The 24,257-nt window shown below is 63.0% G+C and overlaps 1 protein-coding gene across 7 annotated transcripts in view; it reads left to right on the top strand.

The window, feature by feature from the left end:
• The window catches only part of ADGRB2 (adhesion G protein-coupled receptor B2), a 53,585-nt gene that overhangs the window by 15,463 nt on the left and 13,865 nt on the right, over positions 1 to 24,257 (top strand). For 3 of the 7 annotated variants that reach the window (XM_019547793.1, XM_019547789.1, XM_019547795.1), the window contains 19 exons: positions 2,441 to 2,605; positions 5,363 to 5,527; positions 5,781 to 5,882; positions 6,077 to 6,183; positions 8,194 to 8,388; positions 9,295 to 9,363; positions 9,913 to 10,021; positions 10,234 to 10,380; positions 10,791 to 10,866; positions 11,717 to 11,819; positions 12,408 to 12,451; positions 15,619 to 15,745; positions 17,544 to 17,647; positions 19,242 to 19,344; positions 21,590 to 21,740; positions 22,243 to 22,312; positions 22,408 to 22,474; positions 22,753 to 22,838; positions 23,724 to 23,822. In XM_019547793.1, coding sequence (XP_019403338.1) covers positions 2,441 to 2,605; positions 5,363 to 5,527; positions 5,781 to 5,882; positions 6,077 to 6,183; positions 8,194 to 8,388; positions 9,295 to 9,363; positions 9,913 to 10,021; positions 10,234 to 10,380; positions 10,791 to 10,866; positions 11,717 to 11,819; positions 12,408 to 12,451; positions 15,619 to 15,745; positions 17,544 to 17,647; positions 19,242 to 19,344; positions 21,590 to 21,740; positions 22,243 to 22,312; positions 22,408 to 22,474; positions 22,753 to 22,838; positions 23,724 to 23,822 — 2,089 coding nt within the window. The remainder of the gene's footprint in view (positions 1 to 2,440; positions 2,606 to 5,362; positions 5,528 to 5,780; positions 5,883 to 6,076; positions 6,184 to 8,193; positions 8,389 to 9,294; positions 9,364 to 9,912; positions 10,022 to 10,233; positions 10,381 to 10,790; positions 10,867 to 11,716; positions 11,820 to 12,407; positions 12,452 to 15,618; positions 15,746 to 17,543; positions 17,648 to 19,241; positions 19,345 to 21,589; positions 21,741 to 22,242; positions 22,313 to 22,407; positions 22,475 to 22,752; positions 22,839 to 23,723; positions 23,823 to 24,257) is intronic. The other 4 variants (XM_019547792.1, XM_019547790.1, XM_019547794.1 and 1 more) reach the window with 2 other exon arrangements.

The raw sequence follows: 24,257 nt of genomic DNA, 5'->3' as shown, positions 1-24,257 counted from the left end.
ACTTGGATCTCACCCTCTGCCGCGTGCCCCTCGCCGCTCCCCTGCCTGCACCCTGCCTGGGGGGCTCCGGGGAGGCAGGACCAGGCTCAGGGAATGCCTCCCCCCTTCCTCACGGCAGGGCTTCCCACAGGCTGGGGGTCCTGGGCATTGCACCTGTCCCAGTGACCTGCAGCCCCCTTACCCCCAGGGTGGGAGGGCATATGGAGAGGGCCATAGCTCAGGATGAGGTTGTTGGAGCATCCCAGCCCAGGGCTGGAGTGGGGTCCCCTGGGCAGACAGGGCTCGGGCGTGGGGCCCTCCATGCAGGTGTATGGGTGGTCTGGAAGCTGACTTGGGGGGGTAGCTGCCTCAATAAGGGCAGTGCCAAGGCCAGAGGAGCTGGAGTAGGAGGGGGTCTGCTGGGGAAGGTTTCGCACTCGGGGCTGGAGAGCAGGTAGGGGCTGGGTTGAGCTGCTGGCCCCACTTCACCTCGGACATGGAGGGGAGCCTGGGGACATGCAACACAGTGATTAGGGAGCAGCAGGTTCAAAGGTGGCACATGGCAGCTATTCCTCACCTGGCACATCCGTCACCCATCAAACTCATCGCCCCAGGAGCAGGCAGCTTAATCCAAATGTTCCTGGGGGAAAGGCCCATCCGTGGCAGCTGCAGGGGACAAACTCTGTCAGCTTCCTAAATCTCTGGGAGCGGCTGTGGTAGGGGAGCAGGCTGAGGCGTTCACCCGGCCTATCTACCCACCCATGAGACAGGACTCGGCTACGGGGTCCAGGCTCTGTCCCGGTAAAGGCAGCGCTTGTGAGGCTCCCATGTCACCCAGGAGGGCTTGCAATGCTGAGAGCACCGCTGCTGCTGGGATTGCTTTCCTGGGCCGGCGATGGGGCCAGATAGTCTGTGACCAGACGGCGTGTGTGCACACCAGTGTGCGTGCTGGAGGGAATGTGTGGGTAGGTGTGTGCACACATGCCGGAGGAAGCATGCATGTGTGTACGTGAGTGTGTGCTGGACAGAATGTGTATGTAGGTGGGTGCACACGTGTGCTGGAGGGGAGTGTGGGAGTGTGCACGAGTGCATGTGCCGGAGGGAGCGTGTGTGTATGTGGTGGAGGGGGTTGCCTATAGCTTTGCTGCTCCGTTAGGGCTTGTTCTTTGCTCCCGCCTTGGCCTTGGCTTGAAGACTGAAGGGAATGGCACATGGGAGTATTCCTGACCTCAGAGCTGCCAAGTGCCCAGGATTGGGGCCCTTCTGCCAGCTCTGGAGGAGCAGAGGCATCCCATGGTGTGCTGGGCTCCAGGTGGTTGTGGCATGCCCGTCGTGAGTCTGTCCCTGGCTTCATTCCTCCCCCTTTCCCTTCTCGAGCCGTGTCTTGCAGGGGTGCATCCATCTGTCTTTCTGTGGCAATGGCTTTCAGACAGGGGTCCTTGCTGGTCTGCCCAGAAGGAGGGGGCATTGCAGGGGTTGGGTTTGGGCTGGACACCTCAAATGACAGCAAAATTATGCTCCGCCGGCCTGTGCCCCTTCTCATCAACTTGGCGGCAGGAGTGTGGCTCACTAAAGGGCTGTATTTTCCTCTATGGCACCTGTCCGTGGGCAGTGGCTCCCCCAGCCCCTTCCCAGTGGGTCCAAGGTTGGTGCCTCTGCAGGGCTGAGTTGGTGCCCCTGCCCTGGCTGAGTCCCAGTCGATGCGGGTGTGAGGGGTGGCATTGCCATCCTGCCTTTGCCAGGGGCCTGTCCCCATGCCTGGGGACATGTTGGACATGCCATGCAAGCTGCCAACCGGGGTTTCCAGCTCTCAGCCTGCTCTTCTCCCTCCTCCATCCTAACCCATATTCCCCCCTGGCTACCCCCATGCTGGGCTTCCCTGCACCCTCTATCCTGTCCTATAGCCTTAGACCCCAGGGTCAGCCCCGTGCCCCCCAGAGCTGTGTCTCCAGTCAGGAGGGCAGGATGGGGCCAGGTGGGCCATGATGGCTGTGGGGCTGTGGTTTAATGCAGTTCTGTGGCTTGAGGCCCTGCAGTGCTCCCGGACACGGAGCCACTGGCCTGGGTGGAGGTACCAGCACCCTGCGGCTCTGCCCGTCAGTGCTTTGTGGGCAGCCTTAGCCTGTTCGCCAGCAGCACTGAGCCTCTGGGGTCACTGTGGTATGAGGAGCAGGAGACTGGGGGGCAAAAAGTGCCAACCTCACCCCCTCGCTTAGGCCCCCAGTGCCCATGACCAGGGCTAGGGGCAGCACTTGGACCCAGGGCTGCGAGCTGGGCAGCCTGGCCCCAGCTGAGCTGCTTCTTGAGCTGGCAGCAGTAGTAGGCTGTTACCTTGGCACAGACAAGAGGCATAGTTCCCCGGGGGAGTTGCCAGGAGGCCCCCGGATGTACTGGGGAGATGGCAGCAGCTCCATCCCTGTGGCTCCCTCGCTAACCGCCCCCTCTCTGTGCTCCCCCACAGTGGAAGGCCAGTGGCTGGAGTGGGGCGCGTGGAGCCGGTGCTCGGTGACCTGCGCCAATGGGACCCAGCAGCGCACGCGCCGGTGCAGCGTCGCAGCCCACGGCTGGGCCGAGTGCAAGGGAGCCCACGCTGACGCCAGGGAGTGTGCCAACCCCCCGTGTCCAAGTAAGCGCCCAGGTGGAGGTGGGGGGAAGGGGGCATGGGGCAGAGAGCTGGGAGCAGTGGGACAATGCTTAGGGGCCAGGCTGGTGTGAGGATGCTGGGGGGGAACAAAAGGGCTGGTTTGTGGGATGGTGTGCTGGGGCGTCACACTGGTGTGAGCAAGGGCCATGACAGGCTGCCCCTGTGTCACCGAGTGTGCCCTAGAGTGTCCCTGTGCAGTGGCCGTGGTGATGTCCAGGTCCCCGTGTGCTTGCTGCGGCCCTGTTGGGTGCCTGGGCGCTTGCTGCGAGTGTGAGCAGCAGGGCGGCATCAGAGTGTCCCCGTGCACTCCCTGCAGCCATGACCCCGTGCACTCGCGGTGGCCGGTTCCCACGTGCTCGCCGAGGCTGCGTCAGGTCTGTGTGCGCTCACTGTGGGTGTGAGCATCAGGGCAGCGTCACCGTGTCCGTGTGTGCTTGCTGTGGCCACGTTGGGGTGCCCACATGCTCCCTGTGGGTGAGCAGGGGGCCGTGTTGGGGTCCCCATGCATATAGTGTGGTGTGAGCAGGGGGTCTGGTTGAGGACAGTTTGCCCAGCCCGTCTGTGGACCCCTTCTCCAGGTGAGAGGGCTGGTCCTGTCCTCTGGCTTTGCCTGCTGGGCAGAGAGGCAGCCTGGCTGGGCACACGAGCCACTGTGCGCGTTGGCCTGCCCCATGGCTGTCGTGATGGCATCTGGAGTCTCTGCTGCATGGAGAGACACGGCACAAGCCCTGTTCAATCAGGCCCGGGGCTCCCGATCTGTCTGGGTGACAGCTGTGCTCTGTAAAACCCGGCTCTGAATGCAGGCGCTGCCAGGCAGCAGGTGACAGGGACAGATGGGTCCCGGCTGCCTTCCCCGACAGCCTGGAGCTGGCAGCCCGGATCAGACAGCCAGAGAGGAGCTGGCAGGCTGGGGGGCACACGGCCCTCCTGCTCTCTGCTGTAGCGGGACTTGCATGCCCTGATGAGCTCTCCGGGTGCCCCAGCCTCCTCGCACGTACGGCATCCTGGGGACTGCGGGCAGCGCGCCAGGGCCCCTCTGTTATGGGAGGCTGCCTCCGTACCCCAGCCCACTCGTGTCCCAGGTAAGCTCACAGAGAGCAAAGATCCAAGGTCGGACCCCGTCTCCAGGGCTTTCACATCAACACGGACACGCGCCCTTTCCCCGTCAGCACGGGGCTGTGAGGCTTGCAGGAAGCTGTAAACACTCACTCTTGCTCTGATGGCTGCAATGGCCTTGTGTTGCCAATGGCATGGCAGCCCCCTCCCTGCCTCGCTCCCTGCTTCCAGCCAGATGCGGCACCGCGGGGCATGGAGCAGCTTGCACGCCAGCGATGTGGCTTTGCGTGTGAGCGCTCGTGGTGGGATGGGGAAATGAGCAGGACAAAGCACAAGGACTCAGCCTGCAAGCACGGGAGGTCACACTTGTGTGGTGGCGTGGGGGTGGGGGGGAATGTGCAAGTCTCAAGGTGAACACACATTTGCACACGTGTGTGAATACTTGCAGTAGCCCTGGGGGAACAGCATGCTGTCAGCCAGGCACTCGCATCCCAGCATGGATAAGTGTATATGTGTGAGCACTGCCAGCCACGCAGAGCAGCTGGTGTGTGCGGGCACGGGGACAGGTTTGCACATGCTGAAGGGGAAGCACGCGCAGGGGCGCAGTGGCAGCCAGGCCCCGGCTTTCCCTACGTACCCACAGAGCTGAGACCAGAGCAGGCACAGCATAGCGCCACATAGAGCCCCCTCTCCCCGCCCTGCCCCAGGCCAGCTCTGCCCCCCTGGCAGCTGGGCTCTGCACCCCCCACCATCATGGGGCAGCCAAATGCCAAGTGATGGCAGTGGAGTCACGTGGCCGATGACCTTTAAATGTCACTTGGCTGCCATCGCGCTGGCAGGAGCGGGCAGGAAATGTCAGAGGCTGGGTAGTGTGATGATGGCTGGATCGTTCCAGGGGGGTGTCAAGGCCCCTCCCTCCCTCCCCTGAGATCCTGAGCTTCTGATCTGGGCAGGAGGCACATGTGCTCCCCGCACGCTGCCCTGCCACGTGGGCAACTCAGAGATGCCACAATAAGGAGAGAGCTGTGCCCACACCAGCCGTCTGAGCAGAGCTGGCCACGCCTGCAGGGAGAAGTCCGGACACCTGGGTCCTGCCCTTGGGCTCTGCTCTGGAGCCGCCATGTGTCCTGGTGTAAATCACTACCCTTCCTGCCCTGCGCCTCCGTTTCCCCTCCATGTGCAATGTTGGGAGGCAACGATGTGAAGGCTGGGGGCACTGAAAGCAAGTGTGTGTGTGTGTGGGGGGGGGGTGAATGGATGGAGCAGATGAATGGAGGGAGGGTATACAGGGCTGGGAGATCAGGGCTCCTCTGTCCCAATGCCTCTTCCCCTCAAGTGGCTGGCACACTTGGGTGTCCCTGGACGGGGCAGGCCCTGACTGTGTCCACATGCTGCCCAAATTGGGCCCCAGAGGCAGGAATCCAGGTCCCTGGGTGCCAGGCAAGGTTAGTTTGTGTGTTTGGGGGGGCTGTGATTTGCTAAGGGCAATCTTGGACCACGGTGGGGGCTGCATGTGGGGATTGATTAATGGGTTTAATAACCTGTGGAGTATTAGAGTCATGTTGTCTTTGGGCAGCGCGACCCAAATCTGCTCCCAGTCCGTGCCTTGCCTGTTTCTCCGGTGCACTCCCATCCCCTCCGGCTGCAGCCGAGCTCTGACCCCCGTCTCTTGCTCCCTGGCAGGTGACAGCAAGTGGGGCCCGTGGAACCACTGGAGCTTGTGCTCCAAGACGTGTGACACAGGCTGGCAGCGGCGCTTTCGGATGTGCCAGGGCACAGGCGTGCAGGGCTACCCGTGCGAGGGCTCCGGGGAGGAGGTCAAGACGTGCAACGAGAAGAAGTGCCCAGGTAGGGGGCTGGGCAGGGAGGAGCGAGGTCCCTGCCTTGCCCAAGGGTCTCTTGAACCCGGACTCTGCCCCCTGCGTCCGTCTGTCTGGCTGATCATTCTCTCGGGGCACCAAGCCCGCCCCTTGCCAAGCCCTGGCTATGCCCCTGTCCCTACCTGTGCAGAGCTGCCATCTCCCTGTGTGCCCGCCCTGGGGCATGGGGCCGAGGACAGGACCCCCTCCCCAGCCCCCTGTCTGTTTGCATCCTCCCGTAGCCTACCATGAGATGTGCAAGGACGAGTACGTGATGCTGATGACCTGGAAGAAGACGGCTGCTGGAGAGGTCATCTACAACAAATGCCCACCCAATGCCACGGGTGAGTGGGCATAGGTGCCCCAGCTGGAGGTGGGGTGGGACAGGGGCTCTGGCATGTGGCTAAGGGGTCCGGCTGCTGAGGGGGTACCGAGCACTCATGGCTTGTGGGCTGGGGCACGGGGCTGTCAGAGTATGGGCAGGCGCCGGAGCTGCCCGGGCCAGCTGCTCCATGCTGCTTCCCCTTCTCTCCTGCAGGGTCTGCCAGCCGCCGGTGCCTGCTGAACGCCCATGGTGTGGCATACTGGGGCATACCCAGCTTCGCCCGGTGCATCTCCCATGACTACCGATACTTGCATCTCTCAGTAGGTGCACGCTCGGGCTGGTGCCCCCCTGCTCCCTCGTGTGTGCTCGAGCTGGTTGGTGGCCAGGGCAAGCCGTGGCAGTGGGGGGCAGAGTGGGTGCTGGTCAAGACCCCAGGGGAAATCTGCTATGCCCTGTGGCTGGTTTCTGGCCCCAGACTGGCTGTGATGGGGGCTGGCTCACCACATGCTTGCTGCAAGCAGAGATGTGGCTGCTGGGGAGCATCCGTGGTGGGGGCGGGGAATAGCCATTCCTTTGGGTTTCTAAGCTGTGTTTCATAGATTTATTTCATAGACATTAGGGCTGGAAGGGACCTCGGGAGATCATCGAGTCCAGCCCAGCCTGGGGGCTCCTGGGTTTGCAGGGCAGGAGGGTGCGGGCTGGGGGCCTGGGCTGTGGCTTGCAGCAATGCTGGTAACCCGTAAAACTCCCCCCATGTCACTGGACCCGGAGCCCTCTCTCAGGCCAGGACAGGGCTAGGGCTAGGGTTGGGATCACCAGCACTGTCCTCTCCATCTGTCCTGCATCCAGCACAGAGGATGAAGGAGCTGCCTGAACCCCAGGCTCAGTTCCACCCCCTGCAGTTTGCCCTATGGGGAAACTGAGGCAGGGAGTGGGGCATCACCTCACTCCCAGGTCAGGAGGTCGGTGGCAAAAGTGGAGGAGGACCCAACCATCCTGGCTCCCTGCCCTCCCTACTCTGGCCTCCCCGTCCACGCTAGCCTGCTCCTGGTCCTAATCCGCATCCCATCGCTTCTGGAGCAGGCACCCACTAGCCACCACTCCTCCCTCCACCCCCTCCTGGCTCGGCTGGCATGTTAATCAGCCCCTGTCATTAGCACCCCATTCGCAGCAGGAGATGCCCGCCTCATCCTTAGCTCTTTAGGCAAAGGGCAGAGGCTAATGACTATATTGCCCGGCTGGGTGCCCTCTTTACAGGACCTGTGCCTGGCTGTCACCCTGTGGCTGGCAGGGGGGTCTGGGGCTGGGCTGCTAATGATGGGATCAAGGTGGATCTGGCGGGTAGGGCTCTGGGCAAGAGAGGCGGGGGTGGCAAGTTGACAGGAGCACACCCCCCCCCTTGGATCACAAAGAGATAATGAGAGGAGCTCTGCAGCCCGGAGCAGGTGGATATTGGAGAGGACTGTGCTCAGCTGCAACCAGCTTATCTAGGAAAGAAGATTAGAGCGGCTGGGATCAGATTATGGAAGGGGGGGTGGCAGGAAGGGATGTCCGGTGCCCAGTTCGAGGGGATGAGGTGTTGAGCTCTGCTGGCCGTCCCCAGATTGCAAAGCGGAGAGGAGGGTGGGTGGTGTGTCCCAGCGTCCGGGCTTTGCTGGGTGCCCTGTGGGGTCAGAAGGGAATATTTTCCCTTGTTGCTACAGGGTTTTTTCATCTCCTGCCAATGAATTGTGTGTGTGTGAATTTTGACTGGGTTGTGCCAGTGCCTCTGCTGGGACTCGAACCCAGAGTTTCCTAGCTAAAGGGTCTTCTTCCTCTGCTCGGGGTCACACGGACCCCATGTTTGGAAGGGATTTGACCCCATAGCCAGATTGGTACAGACTGGGGGAGGGTTGGTGTCCTCTGTAGCAGGAGGCCTGGCCATCTTCCCGGGATCTCTCCAGGGGGTGTAGGTTGTAGCTGTGTTGGTCTAAGGACATAGGCAGGCAAGGTTTTTTGGGTAAATCCGATATCTTTTATTAGACCAACTCAAATGTGCGTTTTAACACGCCTTGCGGTGGCAGGACACTGCCAGCCCTCGGCCCCGTGCTTCACCCAGGGCAAGCTCAGTGTTTTGGGTGTCTGGTGCCTTGTAGGTGTGCCTCAGGGTTGATCGTGTAGTTTTAGAAGAGCTCAGAGCCTCTGGGGTGGCTTGGATGGGGACTGTCCTGTCCTCGGGCAGAGCATTGGCCTGGATGTGACCTCCACAGGCCCCTTGCAGCCCTGCTTTCCCACGACACGCGATTCTAGGGGAGCTGCATTTTGCAACCTCCCCACCCCTGTCTCCGCAGCTCCGGGAGCACCTGGCGAAGGGGCAGCGGGTCCTAGCGGGCGAGGGCATGTCCCAGGTGGTGCGCAGCCTTCTGGAGCTCATGGCTCACAAGACCTACTACAGTGGGGACCTGCTCTTCTCGGTGGAGATCCTGCGCAACGTCACCGACACCTTCAAGAGGGCTACCTACACCCCCTCCTCTGAGGACGTGCAGGTACCGCATGGGGATGGAGGCTGCTGGCACCCTGGAAAGACGAGGGTGGCCTCTTTGGAGAGGTTGCAATTGTGGGGCTCTCCTGCCCTGATTGCCATGTGTCTTGCTGGAGGGTGGGGGCTGCTTTGGTGCTACCCCGTGAGTGCCTGGAGCTGTGACCTCGCTGCCGGTTCCAGGCGTGCTGCATGCCCAGTGCAACCGCTGTATTGGCACTGAGGGACACAAGGTTGACATGCCCTGAGTGGTGTGTGTGTGTGTGTGCGTGCCGGTCCATGCGTAGGTGTAGCAGGGCAGCATACATGTGTATCTGGTCTGGCTGGGTTGGGGAGTGGGTAGGTCTGGTGTGCTAGTGTGTATATGTGTGTACAGCGGGGCCTGATGTGGCTGGGTGGGAGTGTGTGTGTGTATGAGGGTCTGGCATGGCTGTGTGTGTGTGTGCGTGCGCATGTGCAGGGGGCCTGGTGTGGATATTTGGGAATGTGTGTGTGTGAGGGTCTAGCAAGGCAAAGTCTGTGTGTGTGCATGTGCAGAGGGCCTGGCACGACTGTGTGGGAATGTGGGTGTGTGTTTGTGTCAGGGTCTGGCAAGGCAGTGTTTGTGCTTTGGGTATGTTTGTGGCAGTATGTGTATGGACATGCAGGAGGGCCTGGCGTGGCAGCATATGCGCTTTATGCATGTGTGTATGTGCACGTGTGTGCCTGGTAGTGTGTGTGTATGCATGTAGGGGGGCAACCTGAGTGTGCATGTGTGGCTGCCTGTGTTGGGCATGGTGGCGTGCATGTGTGCATCCCTGTGCATTCACTTGTTCGCACAGTTGAGTCTCGGGGCTCTGGGATGGGGCTGGGTCAGCCCCTACCTCCTCTGCCAGCTGCCCCTCACCCCTGCCCTGCTCTGCCCTCCCCACAGCGCTTCTTCCAGGTGGTCAGCTACATGGTGGACGCGGAGAACAGGGACAAGTGGGAGGACGCACAGCAGGTGAGCTGCCTGCCAGGGGTGCCAGGGCTCCCGCAGGGCAGGGAGGAGGCACACAGGCTGGCAGGAGGATGGGGAGGCTGGGACCCTTGTCTGGAGGGGACCTGGGGTGACAGCTTAGCTCGGAGCACCGGGCAGGGGTCTGTGGCCCTGGGGAAGTGTGGAGGGTTGGGTGGAAGCCTTGCCCTCCTCCCTGTAGGTCTGCTGGAAGCGGGAGGGTGGAGGGGAAGCCGGGGGTAAGGGTCTCTGACCAGGCGGGCTGGGCAGGGACGGCAGGTTGGCTGTCCCTGCCGTGGCACCATGGAAGCGGGCATCCCCTGCTCAGAGCCCTGCATGCAGGTGCCCAGAGCCTGGCACTTCCTGGACACACTCAGAGGGGCTGTGGGGTCAGAGGCTTCCCAAGCCCGGACAGAGAGGTCAGGGCCAATGCTCGAGTAGGAAGATCCCCCTTGCTCATGCCCAGGGACGGCGGGGGCCAACCTCAGGATCCCACCCCATGCCCTCGGCCGGGAAGACCCAGCTACAGCTGCCCCGTTCTCGCTGCATCCACAGGTCTCCCCCGGCTCTGTGCACCTGATGAAGGTGGTGGAGGACTTCATCCACCTGGTGGGGGGTGCGCTCAAGGCCTTCCAGAGCTCCCTCATCGTCACCGACAACCTGGGTGAGTGGGCTGGGCCAGCGTGTTGCACACCCCCGGGGTGTGTCTGGGCAGACAGGAGAGGCCTGGGGATGAAGGATGGGGCAGGTGGGTCACACTTGAAGGGTTAACCGTGCCAACTGGAGCCATGGGAGACGGAGGGGCTGGGCACTGCTCAGTGCCAGTGTGCCCAGGTGCTGGGAAGTGACCGCGTGCCCCTGCTCTGCCCCTGGCAGTGATCAGCATCCAGAGGGAGCCCGTGTCGGCTGTGTCCAGTGACATCAACTTCCCCATGAAGGGGCGCCGGGGCATGAAGGACTGGGCCCGCACCTCTGAGGACAAGATCTTCATCCGCAAGGACATGCTGAGTCTCTCTTCCTCCGGTCAGTGAGGATTTTGATGGGCACCTTCGAGGGTGGGTGGGCAGCTGCTGGCTCATGGGTACGAACATCAGTGTGCATGCTCCCATTATTCACATGTGTGTGTGCAAGGGTGTTTGTGCATGCATGTGGAAGCAGGTATGTGCGTGTGCAAGCCCCTGGGGAGCTCATACAGAGATGGGCTGGGGCAGGTGAGGACGGGGCCTCTCTGCCTTCCCTGGCTCCTGGGGTGTGGGGAGCAGCAGGCGCAGGCTGGCAGCTCTTCCCAGGAGGACCCGCTATCCATGTGTTCATCTGTCCCTGCCCTCTCCCCCAGCAGCTGGGCTGGGGGTGAGGGGTAGGGGGCTGGACCCCAGCCATGGGCACTGGCTCCATTCACAGTGGTCCCTTACAGTCGTGTCCTCTCTGTGCAGAGATGGACGAGTCGTCGCACTTCGTGGTGGGGGCCATCCTGTACCGCACGCTGGGGCTCATCTTGCCTCCTCCCAGGTGGGTGCGTGGCTGGAGCCAGGGTTGGGGGTGCCATGTCCAGGCCTTGTGGGTTGGAGACCCCAGCGAGGGGGGCAGGACTTGCCCCGATCAGCCCGTTCAGGAGTCCCGAGCTGTTCGTGGAGGGACCTGTGCCCTTGGGAGCCAGCCCCTGCCCTGTGCCTACTGATGCTGCCGGGCCCTGCGCCCAGGTGCATGGCACCAGCTGGCTCTGGATGAGGGCTCAAGTGTGGGTCAGAGAGCCTCAGGATGAGTACAGGATAGCATGGGGGCAGAGTGGGGTGCCAGGAGGAAAGTGGGCACCATCTGCTTGGGGATGAGCAGCCCATGGGTCCCCCTGCCCTCCCCTCTGCTGGGAAGGATCTGACAACTGGAGAGGAAGAGCAGGATGGAGAAGCAGAGCCAGGTGTGGGAGGTAAATCCTGTTGGGAACACGGGGGCTGAGAAACCGTCTGCACTTACAGGCATTCGCACACGCATGCGCCACGCAGGCAAGGCATGTGCTTGGGGACAGGGCCACTAGGGCACTGGCCACCCCCAACACACACATCCAGGCAAAGGGCAGACATGATCTTGGGCCAAGAGGTGTGTGTTCTTCTGCGTGTACACATACACCCAATAGCCCAGCACTAGCCAAGCTGAGCATATTTGCCTGCGTGCACACCAGTGTCTGTACCAGAGCTGGGCTTACACGCAGAGCCAGGACACTTGTGATCCCGTGTTGCATGAGAGCAGCAGCCAGGCCTGTACCAGAGTCGCAGGCACAGGGGCAGGACACTGGTGCTGTGGATGTCCAAATGGCCCCTCTGCCGCCTGTGCCGTGTCCCAGCCAGCACCCTCCTCTCTGCAGGTCCCCCCTGGCCGTAACATCCAAAGTGCTCACAGTGACGGTGCGCCCGCCGCCCAAGCCCACGGAGCCCCATGTCATGGTGGAGCTGTCCTATGTGATCAATGTAAGTGCTGTGCCAGGAGCAGGTGGGGGATGCTGGCATCCTCACCCTGGCAGGGGCTGGAGGGCTTCCCTAGCCCCTGAGTGCTACCCTCGCCCCTCACGCCTGTGCCACCTCCATCCCAATCCACAGCCCCTTCCTACACCGAGGTCCTCCTCCAGTGCCTCCTGATCACCCCCATAGCCCCCTTTCCCCTCAGCCTGCACAGCTCGACTGATGCCCGCTGCTTCTGAGCTGCAGCCCTCCTTGCCAGCCCCTTGGCAGTGCCCAGGAGATTGCTTGGAGCTCGGGGCATGGTATGAGTGGCTCCTGCTTGGCTTGGTGCAAGGGAGGCTTCAGTGCCAGGGGTCCCCAGTGTGGCAGTAGATGCCCCAGCCTCCCTGTACCCCCCCCAGGGCAGGGGTGTCCCCAACACGGTAGTAGCTACAGGCCATGCTCAGGTCACAGATTGTGTCCCCATTGCCTCCCCCAGCCGGAGCACGTAGACCCCAAAAGCAGGGCTACAGCCGGGACCTCCCCATGGGGTGGGGGGGTGGGACAGCCCTGCCCTGGGGCCTCTGCTCTCTGCTCACCAGCTCTCCCTGCCTGCAGGGCACCTCGCACCCGCAGTGCGTCACCTGGGACTACTCCAAAACGTGAGTACAGCTCGTGGCCTGCCATTGCCCCAGGGCAAGAGAGGAGGGGGGCATTTAGGAAGAGAGGCTGGGGGTAGCTCTGCAGGGAAGGGCAGCATGGGGTGAACTGAAATGAGGTACAGTGTACCCCAGGTCCCCTGCCCCTTGGAGCCCACCAGCCTTCACAGACCTGTGCCCACTGGACCACAGTGGAGCAAGCTGTTTCTCGGCCCCTTAGGCGGGCTGTGCTCCAGCCCCCCCGGGCTTTGTTGGGGGCACCCTCACAGTCTGCCAGCCCCTCGCTTCCCCACGGTGCTGGCCATCTGGTCCCGAACCCTGGCAGGTGCTGGTGCCCGGGCCTGTTGCTGGAGCCTGGGCTCCGGCACCTTTGCAGGGCAGGTAACTGCATCGTAGCCTGCTCCAGGCTGGAGTCTGGGTGCTCGGGGGGGGGGGTGGTGTCTGACCCGGTGCTGGGAACTATCCTCCTGCCACAGAGCAAGGGATACAGGCGTAGGCTGGGGCCGTGACCCAGGTGCCTCCCCTCCTGGCAATGGCAGCAGGGCTGGCTATTGATGTGCGATGGGTATGGACACGGACGGGGCTGCCACCCAGCCTCCCCTCTGTCCCACCCTTTCTGGGCACGGCCATCCTGGGTGCTGCACCCCATGCTGAGAGGTGGGTGGATTGGGGGGGCATATGGGAAGAGCACACTTTTAGGGTGCCAGGGTGCTGCTCCAGTGTCTCATTAGGGACTTGGGGGTGGGCACAGCATGTGTTGGGGGGCACAGGGAGGGAGGAGGGCGGGGTAGAGAGATCTGTTGCTGTGCAGCATGGGCTGCTCCTGGGTGCTGAGAGGCAGACCTCCCTCGTTCTCCCGCAAGGAGGGATGTGGCCCTATTTCCGCAACAGCAGCCTGTGCTGCAGTCGACCCCCTCTGCAGCCGCGGGTTAATTTGGCTAATACAGGGATTGATTGGTCTCCGCTTGCAGCCGGAGATTGATGCCTCCATCCTGCCAGACACAATTCATTAGCGCGGCACTGGGCAGGGACAGGGCGACATAGGACAAAAGGCCACGGCGTGGGCGAGCGGCGTCCTTGGGGAGGGGGTGACTATGACCAGGGCTAGGCCATGGGGGGTGGGGATGGGGTTGCCCCTGTTGCACCCGTCTGCCAGCCTGGAGGCCTCAGTGTTTGCTCCCAGCGTGGCCTCCCTTCCCTGCTGCCTTCCTCCAGGTTGCCAGAGCAACCAGGGGATGTACCGCTGTCGGCCTTGGCATGCTGCGGCACCCGTGGCTGATGCTCCTCCCCAGTCACCCACCACCCACGGTGGCTGGGCCCCCCCTTGTCTCCATAGAGGGGGCTGGGGGCTCACCCACAGCAGGCTGGTCCCAATGCAGCTCTGCTGGGCAGGGACCGGGGACAGTCGAGAGAGGTGGCTTGGCAGGTCTGTGATGCCCGCCCCACTGCCACAGCCCCTACCCTGCAAGGACCCAGGGCGTTAGGGCCCCCTCACAGTGCTGCCGAAGTCTGAACGGCCCTGCCTCGTCTGCCCCACGTGGCCTTGGCGATGGGGGTGCTGTGGCAGGGAAGGGCTGGGACGTTGCTGGGCAAGGAGTGTGTTGTTGAGCCTTAGGCGGTGGGGCTTCAAGCACAGAGGCTGCCTGGGGACCAAGGGAGGGTGCGTGGCACCCACTGCCAGCCATCACTGCCACTGCCCTACCCTGCCCAGAAGCATCCAGCCCTTGGGTCTGAAACAGGCAGTGCTGCCCAGCTGGTTGGGGGGAGAGTCCTGCCCCAGCCTTTGCTGTGACAGCTCCTGGCACTAGCGTACCTGGCAGCCCTGGGGTAGCTTCGGCCCCTTGCTGGACCTGGTGGTGCTGAATCCATCCGGACTCTGCAGTGCCTGGCACTTTCCAGCCATGGGCATGGGCTGTCGGTCAGGGAAGGTTATGACGGCCAGGCCAGGAGCTGGGTTGCACCTACTGGGATGACCCACGTAGAGGATTCAGCCCTGGGCATAGCTCAGAGGGTCTCCTGGCTCACAGCTCAGCTCAGCTCCCCACTGGCTTTGCCCCTCAGATGCAGGGCCTGGTGTGCCCTTCCCTGCAGGGCCCCTTTGGCGTCCAGGATTTTTAAAGTTGATTTTATGGCTTGGCTGTGTGGCGTGAGACACAGCAGCCGTCCCGCTCGCGCTGGGAGGAATACGCTCTGGCAGTGCGTGTCTGTGTGGGTGCCAGGTCTCTGGAGGCCGCTGGGTGATGGCTGAGCATGTGGGGAAGACGGTGCATTTGGAAACCACCCTCAGCCCTTGTGCATGGTAGCACTGATGCTGCCCAGAAAGGCTGGCAGGTGGGCATTAGGTGTCCAGGTCAACTCGGAGACCCAGACACGAGGGAAGCTGATTCTCCCCATTGCCCGGGGGAGGGCCTTCCTTCGCCACCTGCAGCTGGGGGCTCAGCATGGGACAGCCCTCACCACCCCTGTACCTGTACTGGGGGTGCAGCCTGGGATGCTCCTTCTCTCCCTGCTCCACAGCGTGTGGTGCCAGCCACATGGGCAGCAGGCACAGCTCAGGCTGCAGCAGGGGTGGAGGGGGTGATGGCTGGGCAGCTGCCCCTAGTGCCTCCACGGGGCGAGGAGGGCACTAGCTGGAGAGGTCAGAAGTGCCTGCTGGAAGGGGATGGCTCGATGCTGGGAGCGCAGTCGGCTGGTTGCAGGGGAGCCCAGGCACCCCAGGGCACCTGCTTCTTCCCCTGCTTTCCTTAGTGCCTTCAGGCCCCTGATGCTCACACTTGCCCTGTACTGCCCTGAGCTGGGCAGAGCAGGGCCTGGCAGGGGTGCAGGGCTCCCCTCCCCTCCTAGCTGGAACTCAGCACCCCCTAACCCCGGCTGGCAACCTGAGCCTTCAAACGAAACCCGGCACTTAGCCCCCCTGGGAGATCAGGGAGGAGACCGCAGAGCCGGAAGCCCCCGCAGCCCAGGCTGGGGGAAGCCCAGGCTGGATTTTACCCCAGCAACTGGATCAGCCTCCCCAGCAAGGGCCAGAGCCGAAGGCAGAGCTCCCCTCCCGGCAGGCGGGCGGCGCCAGCAAAGGGTTAAGCCGGCACCGGAGCCGAGGGGCTGTGGGTTGTGTGTGTGTGTATGTTTGATCATTGCGCTCTCTCTCGCCTTCCCCTTCCATTCATCAGGGATCCTGGCGCTGGGAACTGGGACACGGAGAGCTGCCAAACGCTCGAGACCCTCCCGGCTCACACCAAATGCCAGTGCAGCCAGCTGTCCACCTACGCCGTGCTCGCCCAGCTGCCCAAGGACCCGGTGAGTGCCAGCAGCTCCGTGCCCCCTGCTCGCTCGCTTGTGGCTCTCGGCCTCTGCTCTCCTGCAGCCCGAGGCAGGCGAGAGATGGAGAGGGGAGGGATGGGACTGCGGGCTGGGGGATAATGGGGGGGACCACTGGTGGCTTGCAGGACAGGTGGGTGGGGGGCAGGTCTGCCCCAGTAAGGCAGGGGAGGGAGTGGTCTGAAGTCACATGGGGGATGTTTCTGTGGTGCCAGGTGGGCATGGGGGAAAGGGACCCAGCAAGGCACTGGTCTGTGGGCTTGGGTACCAGTAATCTCCACATGCGTGCACGTGCACACACACATGCACACACACATGCACACACAGAGCAGCCCCGTGGTGCTGGGAGAGTATGTCTGAGCTGCACGCAAGCTCTACACATGCACACGCAGGCACAAATGCAGGCGGCCTTCCCCAGCGGTCTGGCTAGGGCATCGGTCCCGGTGCTGGGTGTGAAGATGGGGCCGAGGCTTCGGGGGGGGGATCTGCCCTCCGGTCCCTGCTTTCCTTCCCCTTCCCTGTACCATGCCCCCAGCCCAGCTGCTCCAGCCCCACCCCCCGCTCCTCGCCCAGCCCTCGCTGCCTGGCTCTGCTCAGCTCTTCCCACTCCCTCCGCCTCCCCCTCTGCGCACGCCCACCCGCTTCCCCCCACATCGCTGGCGTCTGGTTGCCAGGAGCCCGAGGAGAAGCTGAACAGGAGAGCAGCATCCCCTCACCCACCGCCCCCTTCCCGCTGCCCCTGCCGAGGGGCACAGCCCCCGGCGGGGATCACCTGCGGCTGCCCCCGTGGCCAGGGCCGTGGGGTGCAGGGTGAAGGGTCTTGGCTTGTTCCCCTCCTGGCAGCTGTAAGGCCAGGGGAGGCTGCGTGTTGGTATCCCCGAGCCCAGGAGGGCGTCAGGCGTGGGGGAAACCCCGATGCCTCGGTGGCAGATGGTGAAGTGGGGGCATAACCCCTGTTCCCATCGTGCAAAGTACAGTCCCCCCCAGTGCGCAGACCCCATTGGAGACCATGCACTGGGGGGAGCAGCAACTGGGGAGCCAGCCCACACCTGCCTCCCCCGGACTCCTCTCTCCTTGCTCCTCCGCCTGAGTCACCCCCGCCCCCCTCGCGCTGCAGTATATAATGGAGAGATGTGCTCTGCAGCACAGGACGCCTGCCTGGGATTTATAAGGCTCAATTAACAGGCCTTCCGGGCATTAATATATGTGCATTTTGCGGGGGGGCGGGCAGAGCAAGAGGAGCCATCTTGGCATGTGCCCGGGTGTCCTGCTGTCTCCTCTGCTCTGCTCCCGTCCCTCCGGCACGCTCGCAGACGGACGCAGGGACAGACAGACAGGGCTGCCCTGCCCCCTCCATGCCCCACGCCAGAGCGTAACCCAGATCCCGGCAGCCGGGTCTGGCGATTGATATTCTGGGAGCGTCTCTGGTTGGCAGGGAGATGGAGAGGCGCCCCCGGGAACGCACCTCGGCAGCCAGGGGCCGTCGCGGAGCCCGGGAGAGCGATGGGCCCTGGGAGGGGGCACCAGGCCTGGTGCTGAGGGGTGGTGGGCTCTGCCCCCCTTGCCTTCCCCAGGGCCTCCCCAGCGGTGTCTGGCTTTATGGCCTTGGGTGGCCGGGGCCTGGCGGTATCACCCGGGGCAGCCCCCAGCTTCTCTCTGCCCTACGCCTCTTCAGGCCAGCTGTGCGTGCCTTGCAACGGCAGCCTCCATCCCTCAGCTCTTCCTTTCTGGGATCCTCTCCAGACATCTCCAGAGCATCTCTCTCTCTCCCCATCAGGCCATGGACCCCTCGGGCATCCCCTCCGTGCCACTCATGATAGGCTGCGCCGTCTCTTGCATGGCCTTGCTGACCCTGCTGGTGATCTACGCTGCCTTCTGGAGGTAGGTTGACCCCACTGGGGACCCCGTGCTCCCTCATACCCACCCCAGTTGCACAGGGATAACTCCCCCGTGCTGAGCCCAGGAGAAGCCAGCCAGGCTAGTAGCAGCTGGGCCGTGGCCATCTCGGAGCTTGAGCCAAGATTTGCAGCTGCAAGAGGCCTGCTGTGATGAACCCCAAAGTGCCAGGCCCCGGTGCCACCCCCCGAGCATGAGATCAGGCTGCCTGCTTGCGTGGGTGCCTGGCTCTCGGGGGGTGTTAGGAAGTGCCGGCTTTGGACCTGGTGGCTAAGCCTTGGCAGAGGTCACTGCCCCTGGAGGGTGCTTTGGGGCCTGTGCCAGCCGAGGGGGGATCGGAGTGGCCATACAAAGGAGGGTGTGGGCAGTTGTGGGCTGCAGCACCAATGCCCTGCAAACAGGGGGGTGCCCTCACCCTCTGGACCCCAAGCAGAAATGGAGCCAGCCCCGAAACAGGCAGCCGGGAGAGGCAGCAGGGAGATCCAGACAGCAGAAGAGGACAAAATACGTGCCAGGCACTGGCAGGGGGGAGAAAACAGCTGGTGGGCAGGAAGGGGGCAGGGGAGGCTTAGCCGCGGTGTGATTAGGCGGAGCTGTTCCAGGAAGGGGATAAAGGTCTTATCGCATTAAAGGTGGCTGTGGGCACAGCAGCACCCGACTGGCGTGGCCCCAGGCACGTGGTGTGGACAGGAGGGCACCACCGGGCCTGATGCTGGCTCCACTCACATCAGCCTGGCAAGTTCATCAAGGCTACTCTGAATTTACACCGGCACGTGTGACACAGAGCCAGGCCTTTTGTCCATGCCACATGCCTGAGGCTGTGCCAGCTATGAGGTCCCCGGGGCTGGGGGTGTGGAGAGATTGGGGCAGATGTCCACTTCCCTTTCCCCCAGAGAGATTCAGGCAATGCTTGATCCATGCTACAGTAGTGCCTGGGAGCCCTGGCAGGGCTCAGAGCCTGGTTGCACCAGGAGCTGTACCAGCAAGTGATGGCAATGGGAGCTATGTGCCTAAATCCTTCGGGCAGCTTTGCAAAGCTCCATCCTAGTGGGTTCTGTCACCCACAGTGTGTCCTGCAGACACATCCCCACAGCCATGACCCAGGCATGCAGGGGTAAGCGCATGCAGACGGGTCTGATGGAAGACAGCCTGCGACCCCGGATTGAGGGCAGGGCAGAGGCGCATCGCCCGCCTGGCGCAGAGGCCTGCTTGCCATGCTCCTCGTGGCTAACGAAGGTGGAAGAGCTCCGACTCTGAAACGGCTGCATCCCTGCCTTAGGGCAGAGTGGTCCCTGTGCCCCAAACATCCTGCCTAGGGGGGCCAGAAGCCTTAATCCAAGTCACAAGCAGAAACCCCCCTCCCCAGGCCAGGCTGAGGAAGCAGCCTCTCACCTGCTGGCTCACCCATGCCCTCTTCGGGGTCCCCTATCACCTACTGTTGGGGACGGGCTACCAGCCTGCTGAGGCTGTTGGTCCCTTGAATCATGAGGGCTCTTGGCCCCCAGGCTAGGGAGAAAACAAGCCAAGCTCCAGGCACAAGGACTTTAAACCTGTCTCTCTCTGCCCTCCACCCTGCCAGGTTCATCAAGTCAGAGCGCTCCATCATCCTGCTGAATTTCTGCGTCTCCATCCTGGCCTCGAATGTGCTAATCCTGGTGGGCCAGTCCCAGATGCTCAGTAAGGTAAGAGCCCTACCAGGGCCTCTGCTCCTCTTCCAGCTGCCAGGGCCTTGCCAGGGCACTAGGCAGAGAGCTGGTCGTCTCCAGTGGGCACCTGCCCTACAGCCAGAGATTTGGGAGTAGAGCAGACACAAGTGGGACCCGCTTATAGGAGCAGATCTGGCCTGCGGGGTTCACCTGCGCACCTGGGTTTGCCTTCCCTTGGTGGGAGCATTGTGGCGGCTGAGGCCTCTGCACATCTGGGGGCATTGGGGCTCTTTGTGCTGAGACGCTTCCCTGGTGGTTACACTGGGTTGAGGAGAACCGGCGTCTGTGCTGCATCTAAGCTGAGCCCAGCCAGAGCAGAGGGTTTAGCCGTGGGGCTAAGCTGGAAAGCTGGGGAAGGAGCAGGCTGGCTGGGCGGTGTGGACAGACCCTCCTCCTAAAGCACTCTGCCGTGTTGCTGGGAGCTGATGTAGTCCTGACCATGCAGCACCCCAGAGGCAGCCGCACTTCGGCGCCGTCTGACTGGCTCCAGTTTTGACAGGGCTGGGGAGGGCTTTAGGCCTCCAGATCGCTCTCCTGCTCCAGGCACCCCCAAGGGAGCTGCCACCAGCCCTGAATGACCCCGGCTGGATGTCTCTGTGGTGTCTGCATGGGGCTGTGGCACCTCTCTTCTCCACGGCAGCCCAAATCCAGTGGCAGGGAGGAGCCAGGGAGAGAGGCAGTGTGGCCAGCAGAGCAGTGGACTGTCTTGCCCCTTCCCCACCTCTGGATTCCCCTCAGCACCTCTCTGGAGAACGGGGCAGTCCTGGCAGCCCTCTCCTAACCCAGGGCCTTCCCTCCTTTCTCTTCTCCTTGTGGGCAGGGAAGCCCACGGGCACCTTATTGCATTAACCATCCATGCCTCCTGGTTCCCCCATACACCCCAAAGGGAGAGGGAAGCTTAGCATTCACCACGCTCTTCTGCCCTGGCTGAGGCTCTGCCAGGGGGAGCAGATCAAAGCTAGCCGTGGGCAGTATGGCAGCTTCCTCTTTTAATGAAGGATTGCTTCAGGGTGCTTCTTGCTGGGAGTGGGGCTTGCCTGCAGGTGTCTGGGAGTGCATCAGGTGAGCCTGGGGGGCTGCCTGTGGGCTGGGGTTCAGGACCAGCATAGGCATCCCCATCTCCTAATGGCAGGCAGCCCTGGATGCCCAGGCTGCCACCTCCATGCTGGGCTCTTAGAGGTGGTGGCTTCCTGCACTGAGCTTCTGATGCATGGCACTGGTAGCATCCGGAGCTGGGATCAAGCCCTGGCCAGGGCATCAAGCCCTCTGAGGGCATCCTGTATGAGCTAACGCTGATGCGCGCCGTGCCTAGGACATTGCTGTCCATGCACATGGATGGGTTGTGCCTGGATGCGGGTGAGGCCCAGTGCACGTGTACACTGCCTGTCCCCACGCTGGCTGTGCTGTGCGGTGCAGTGGCCGAGAGCCGAGGCAGCTGAGCACTGATGACTGCAGCGAGATAGGGGCCTGCTGCGCGGTCTGGGCTCAGCGATAGCGTTATCTCCCCTCTCGGGCTCCCGGGGCGGATTGGCTTTGGATTAACTCCATCTCAGGATTAATTTCCTTGCGCCAGTGGCTGAGGCAGAGACCAAGGCCAGGGGCAAGAGGTTTAACCCATTAGCGGCTGGGCAGCCTTTGCTGTTAAGGGAGGGCTGTTTTGCAGGGCTGAGGCCCTCGGGGTTGTGCTTCTGGTTCTGCCATTGCCTTGAGTGAGTCACTTTATTGGCGTGTGCCCCAGTTTTCCCTCCTGAGCATGGGGGCTCAGGCATCGTCATAGCCATGGGGGCCTGAGAAAAACCTCCCACGTGGACCCGTGGTGCTCACAAAGGCCACGGCTAGGAAGGAGCGTGCAGCTCCCTTGAGGCCAGGGTATGCCTGGTCAAGCAGGGCAAACTTTATGGTGACAGCACAGAGCTGAGCCAACCCCCCCCCCAGCCCCAGTGCTTCCCCTATAAACACTACAGGGAGAGGAGGGGGCCCCACACTGGGTCCATCCACATGCCATGGCCCCAGCCTGGAGCAGCTGGTTCAGGCTCCCAGCAGACTCAGGCAGCTCCAAGCACCTGTAATGGGGAGGGAATGGGAATCTGATGTGCACCGGGGCAGAGCCCACCCCATTGCTGCCCATGCCTGGGTGTGAAAGGTGCCAGCTCACCGGCGGTGGTGGGCTCCCCGGTCTCCATGTGCAGGCCCCACATTGACCATGACCCATCTTGCACAGGGTGTGTGCACCATGACAGCCGCCTTCCTGCATTTCTTCTTCCTCTCGTCCTTCTGCTGGGTGCTGACCGAGGCCTGGCAGTCCTACCTGGCGGTGATCGGCCGGATCCGCACCCGCCTGGTCCGCAAGCGCTTCCTGTGCCTCGGATGGGGTAAGTGCCCATCGCTCACCAGCTGCCAGGAGCGCAGGGCCCTCGGGGAGTGAGGGGCAGGATTAAGCGGGCAAAGCAGGGGGGTTCAGTCACGTCACACTCAGGACAGCTAGGGGGAAGCACCCCATTTTATAGAGGGGAAAACTGAGGCACAATGCAGGATAGGGACATGTCAATGGTCTCACAGGAAACCAGTGGCACAGCTGGGAATAGAGCCCAGATGTCCTGGTACCCAGTCCTCTTGCTGTCACCACTGTGCCCTAATCTCTTTCCAGAGCTGAGAGTAGAGACCAGGTGTCCTGGTCTGCACGTGAAAGGTTTGCTCACCTGGGCCCTATAATGGAGGTCTTGTGTGTACCCTGGCATTGTGTGTGCCAGGGGAAGCCAGTGTATGACCTGCTGGGTTGTTACCCCTAGCTCCATCTCCTCCCAAGAGGGCATGGCTCCCAGGCATCACTGAGCCCCCTCTGAGGGTCCTGCCCCTCGTCTCCTCTCCCCTCAGGTTTGCCGGCCCTGGTGGTTGCAGTCTCTGTCGGCTTCACGCGCACCAAAGGCTATGGAACAGCGAGCTAGTACGTGGGGACGTGGCTGGGCAGAGGGTCTGGGGGTGGGGGGGCATGAGCAAGGCTGCGCTGGGGTCCCCTGACAGTGCCATGCTCCTCCGCAGCTGCTGGCTGTCCCTGGAAGGTGGCTTGCTCTACGCCTTTGTTGGCCCGGCTGCTGTCATCGTGCTGGTAGGTGCAGCGCGCTTGCCCCATGGCAGCAAACCAGCCTCGTCCCACCCTTTGCCCTCCCTGTTCTCACCTGTCCCCCCCTGTGGCTCCCCCAGGACTCGCCCAGCCCAGCCCAGCACCCACGACTGAGCCCTGCCTACCTGGGGCAGGCTAAGGTGCCACGTGCCCTGCCCAGAGCACGGGGCTGGCATGCAGAGTACTGGCTAGCATGGGAGGGGGGTGCTGCAGGTCGGGGGGCACCAGCTATTTCCCTGACCCCAGGCCCTGTCTGTGCCTAGGTGAACATGCTCATCGGGATCATCGTGTTCAACAAGCTCATGTCCCGGGACGGCATTTCAGATAAGTCCAAAAAGCAGCGAGCCGGGTAAGTGTCTGCTTCTCTCAGGCCCTGTACCCACGTGTCAGCTGGCGGGCAAGTTTACCCACACAAACAGGGCCCTGCCCCATGCCCTCTCCAGCAGGCTCAGCTCTCAGCCCAAATGCAAGATGGGGAGCGGGCTGAGGCCTGGGCAGACTTCACTTCACTTGTGAGCAGCTGGAAACACAGCAGGGAGGCTGCTGGCTCATCCAGGTCCCCTTTACTCCAGACAAACCCCCAGACCTCAGTGCTTCAGATCCCCTCCCTGGGGTGACCTTTGCCCCATGGCTGCACCCGGCAGAGGGACACCCCTAGCTTATGAGATCCATGCCACGTCCACCCACAGGGACCCCTTGCTTGCTGCCCTAGCGCTCCATCCCAGCCCTGCCAGCTCAGCTGCACCCCGAAAAGGGCAGAACAGGGCTGGCACCCAGCTGAGCTGCTGCTGGCATCGAGCACCACATTCATGGTGACCCAGAAATGCCCGGGGGCTCCCTACCCAGCACCCGGACCCCATTACTTGGGGGGGGACAGTGACCAGCCTGTGAGCCTTCTCGCCTTGCCCACGACCTCCCTGGGGACAGTCCTGTCATGCCAGGGAAAGGGAGTCCCACAGCAGAGCCCCTCATGTCGCGGGGGCTGAGCCGCAGACCCCGCCCCCCCCAGCCCTAGCTGCCTTGCTCGGCTTTTGCCCCCCGCCCCAAGCTAGCCATTAACAGCCCGCAGCAACTAACCCATCTCTCCCTTTCTCTCTGTCTCTCTCATGGGCTTTGTGTGTGCGTCCATCTGTCCCCTGTGCCTCCCGTCTGTCTCGCGCCCCTGCCGCCTGCCTCCCCTCCCCTCTCTGCTCCCGTGTCTCCGGTGTGGGGGCCTCGCCGGGGGCGGGCGCAGCTCGAAGCAGCCCCCCTGCGGCAGCCTGCTGCTGAAATGCACCAAGTGTGGCGTGGTGTCCAGCACGGCCATGACCTCCACCACCGCCAGCAGCGCCATGTTAGTCTCCGCCGCGCGCTCGCTCCCCAGCCCCCACCCCCCGCGCGGGACTCCAGGGAGCAGCATCCTCCAGCCTGCCGGGGCCCGGAGCTGCCCGCCAGGCCCCTGGGACTCGCTTCGCAGGCGCCTGTCCCCAGCCCCCTGCCCCGGGGCCGCACGCGCGGCTGCGCCGGGGACCTGTCCCCGTGACCACGGGTCGGTCATGGGCTGAGCAGTGGCAAAGTCGGAGGCACTGGTTTGGGCACGGGCCTCAAGGGCTTCTGGGTACGGGACACCTAGATGTGGCGGGTAGGCAGGGGCCACGGGGAGCAAGGTCACAGGGCCTTGTGGGTACTGGGTAGTGGGTGCAGGTTCTGGGGTGCTGCAGGGGCTTGTGGGTACTGGGTAGTGGGTGCAGGTTCTGGGGTGCTGCAGGGGTTTGTGGGTGATGGGTAG

This window comes from Crocodylus porosus, unplaced genomic scaffold (assembly GCF_001723895.1).
Source record: "Crocodylus porosus isolate Cpor-Errol unplaced genomic scaffold, CroPor_comp1, whole genome shotgun sequence".
In the NCBI taxonomy this organism is placed as follows: domain Eukaryota; kingdom Metazoa; phylum Chordata; order Crocodylia; family Crocodylidae; genus Crocodylus; species Crocodylus porosus.
Note: the sequence above shows the minus strand (reverse complement) of the source record. Positions and strands in the feature narration are given on the sequence as shown.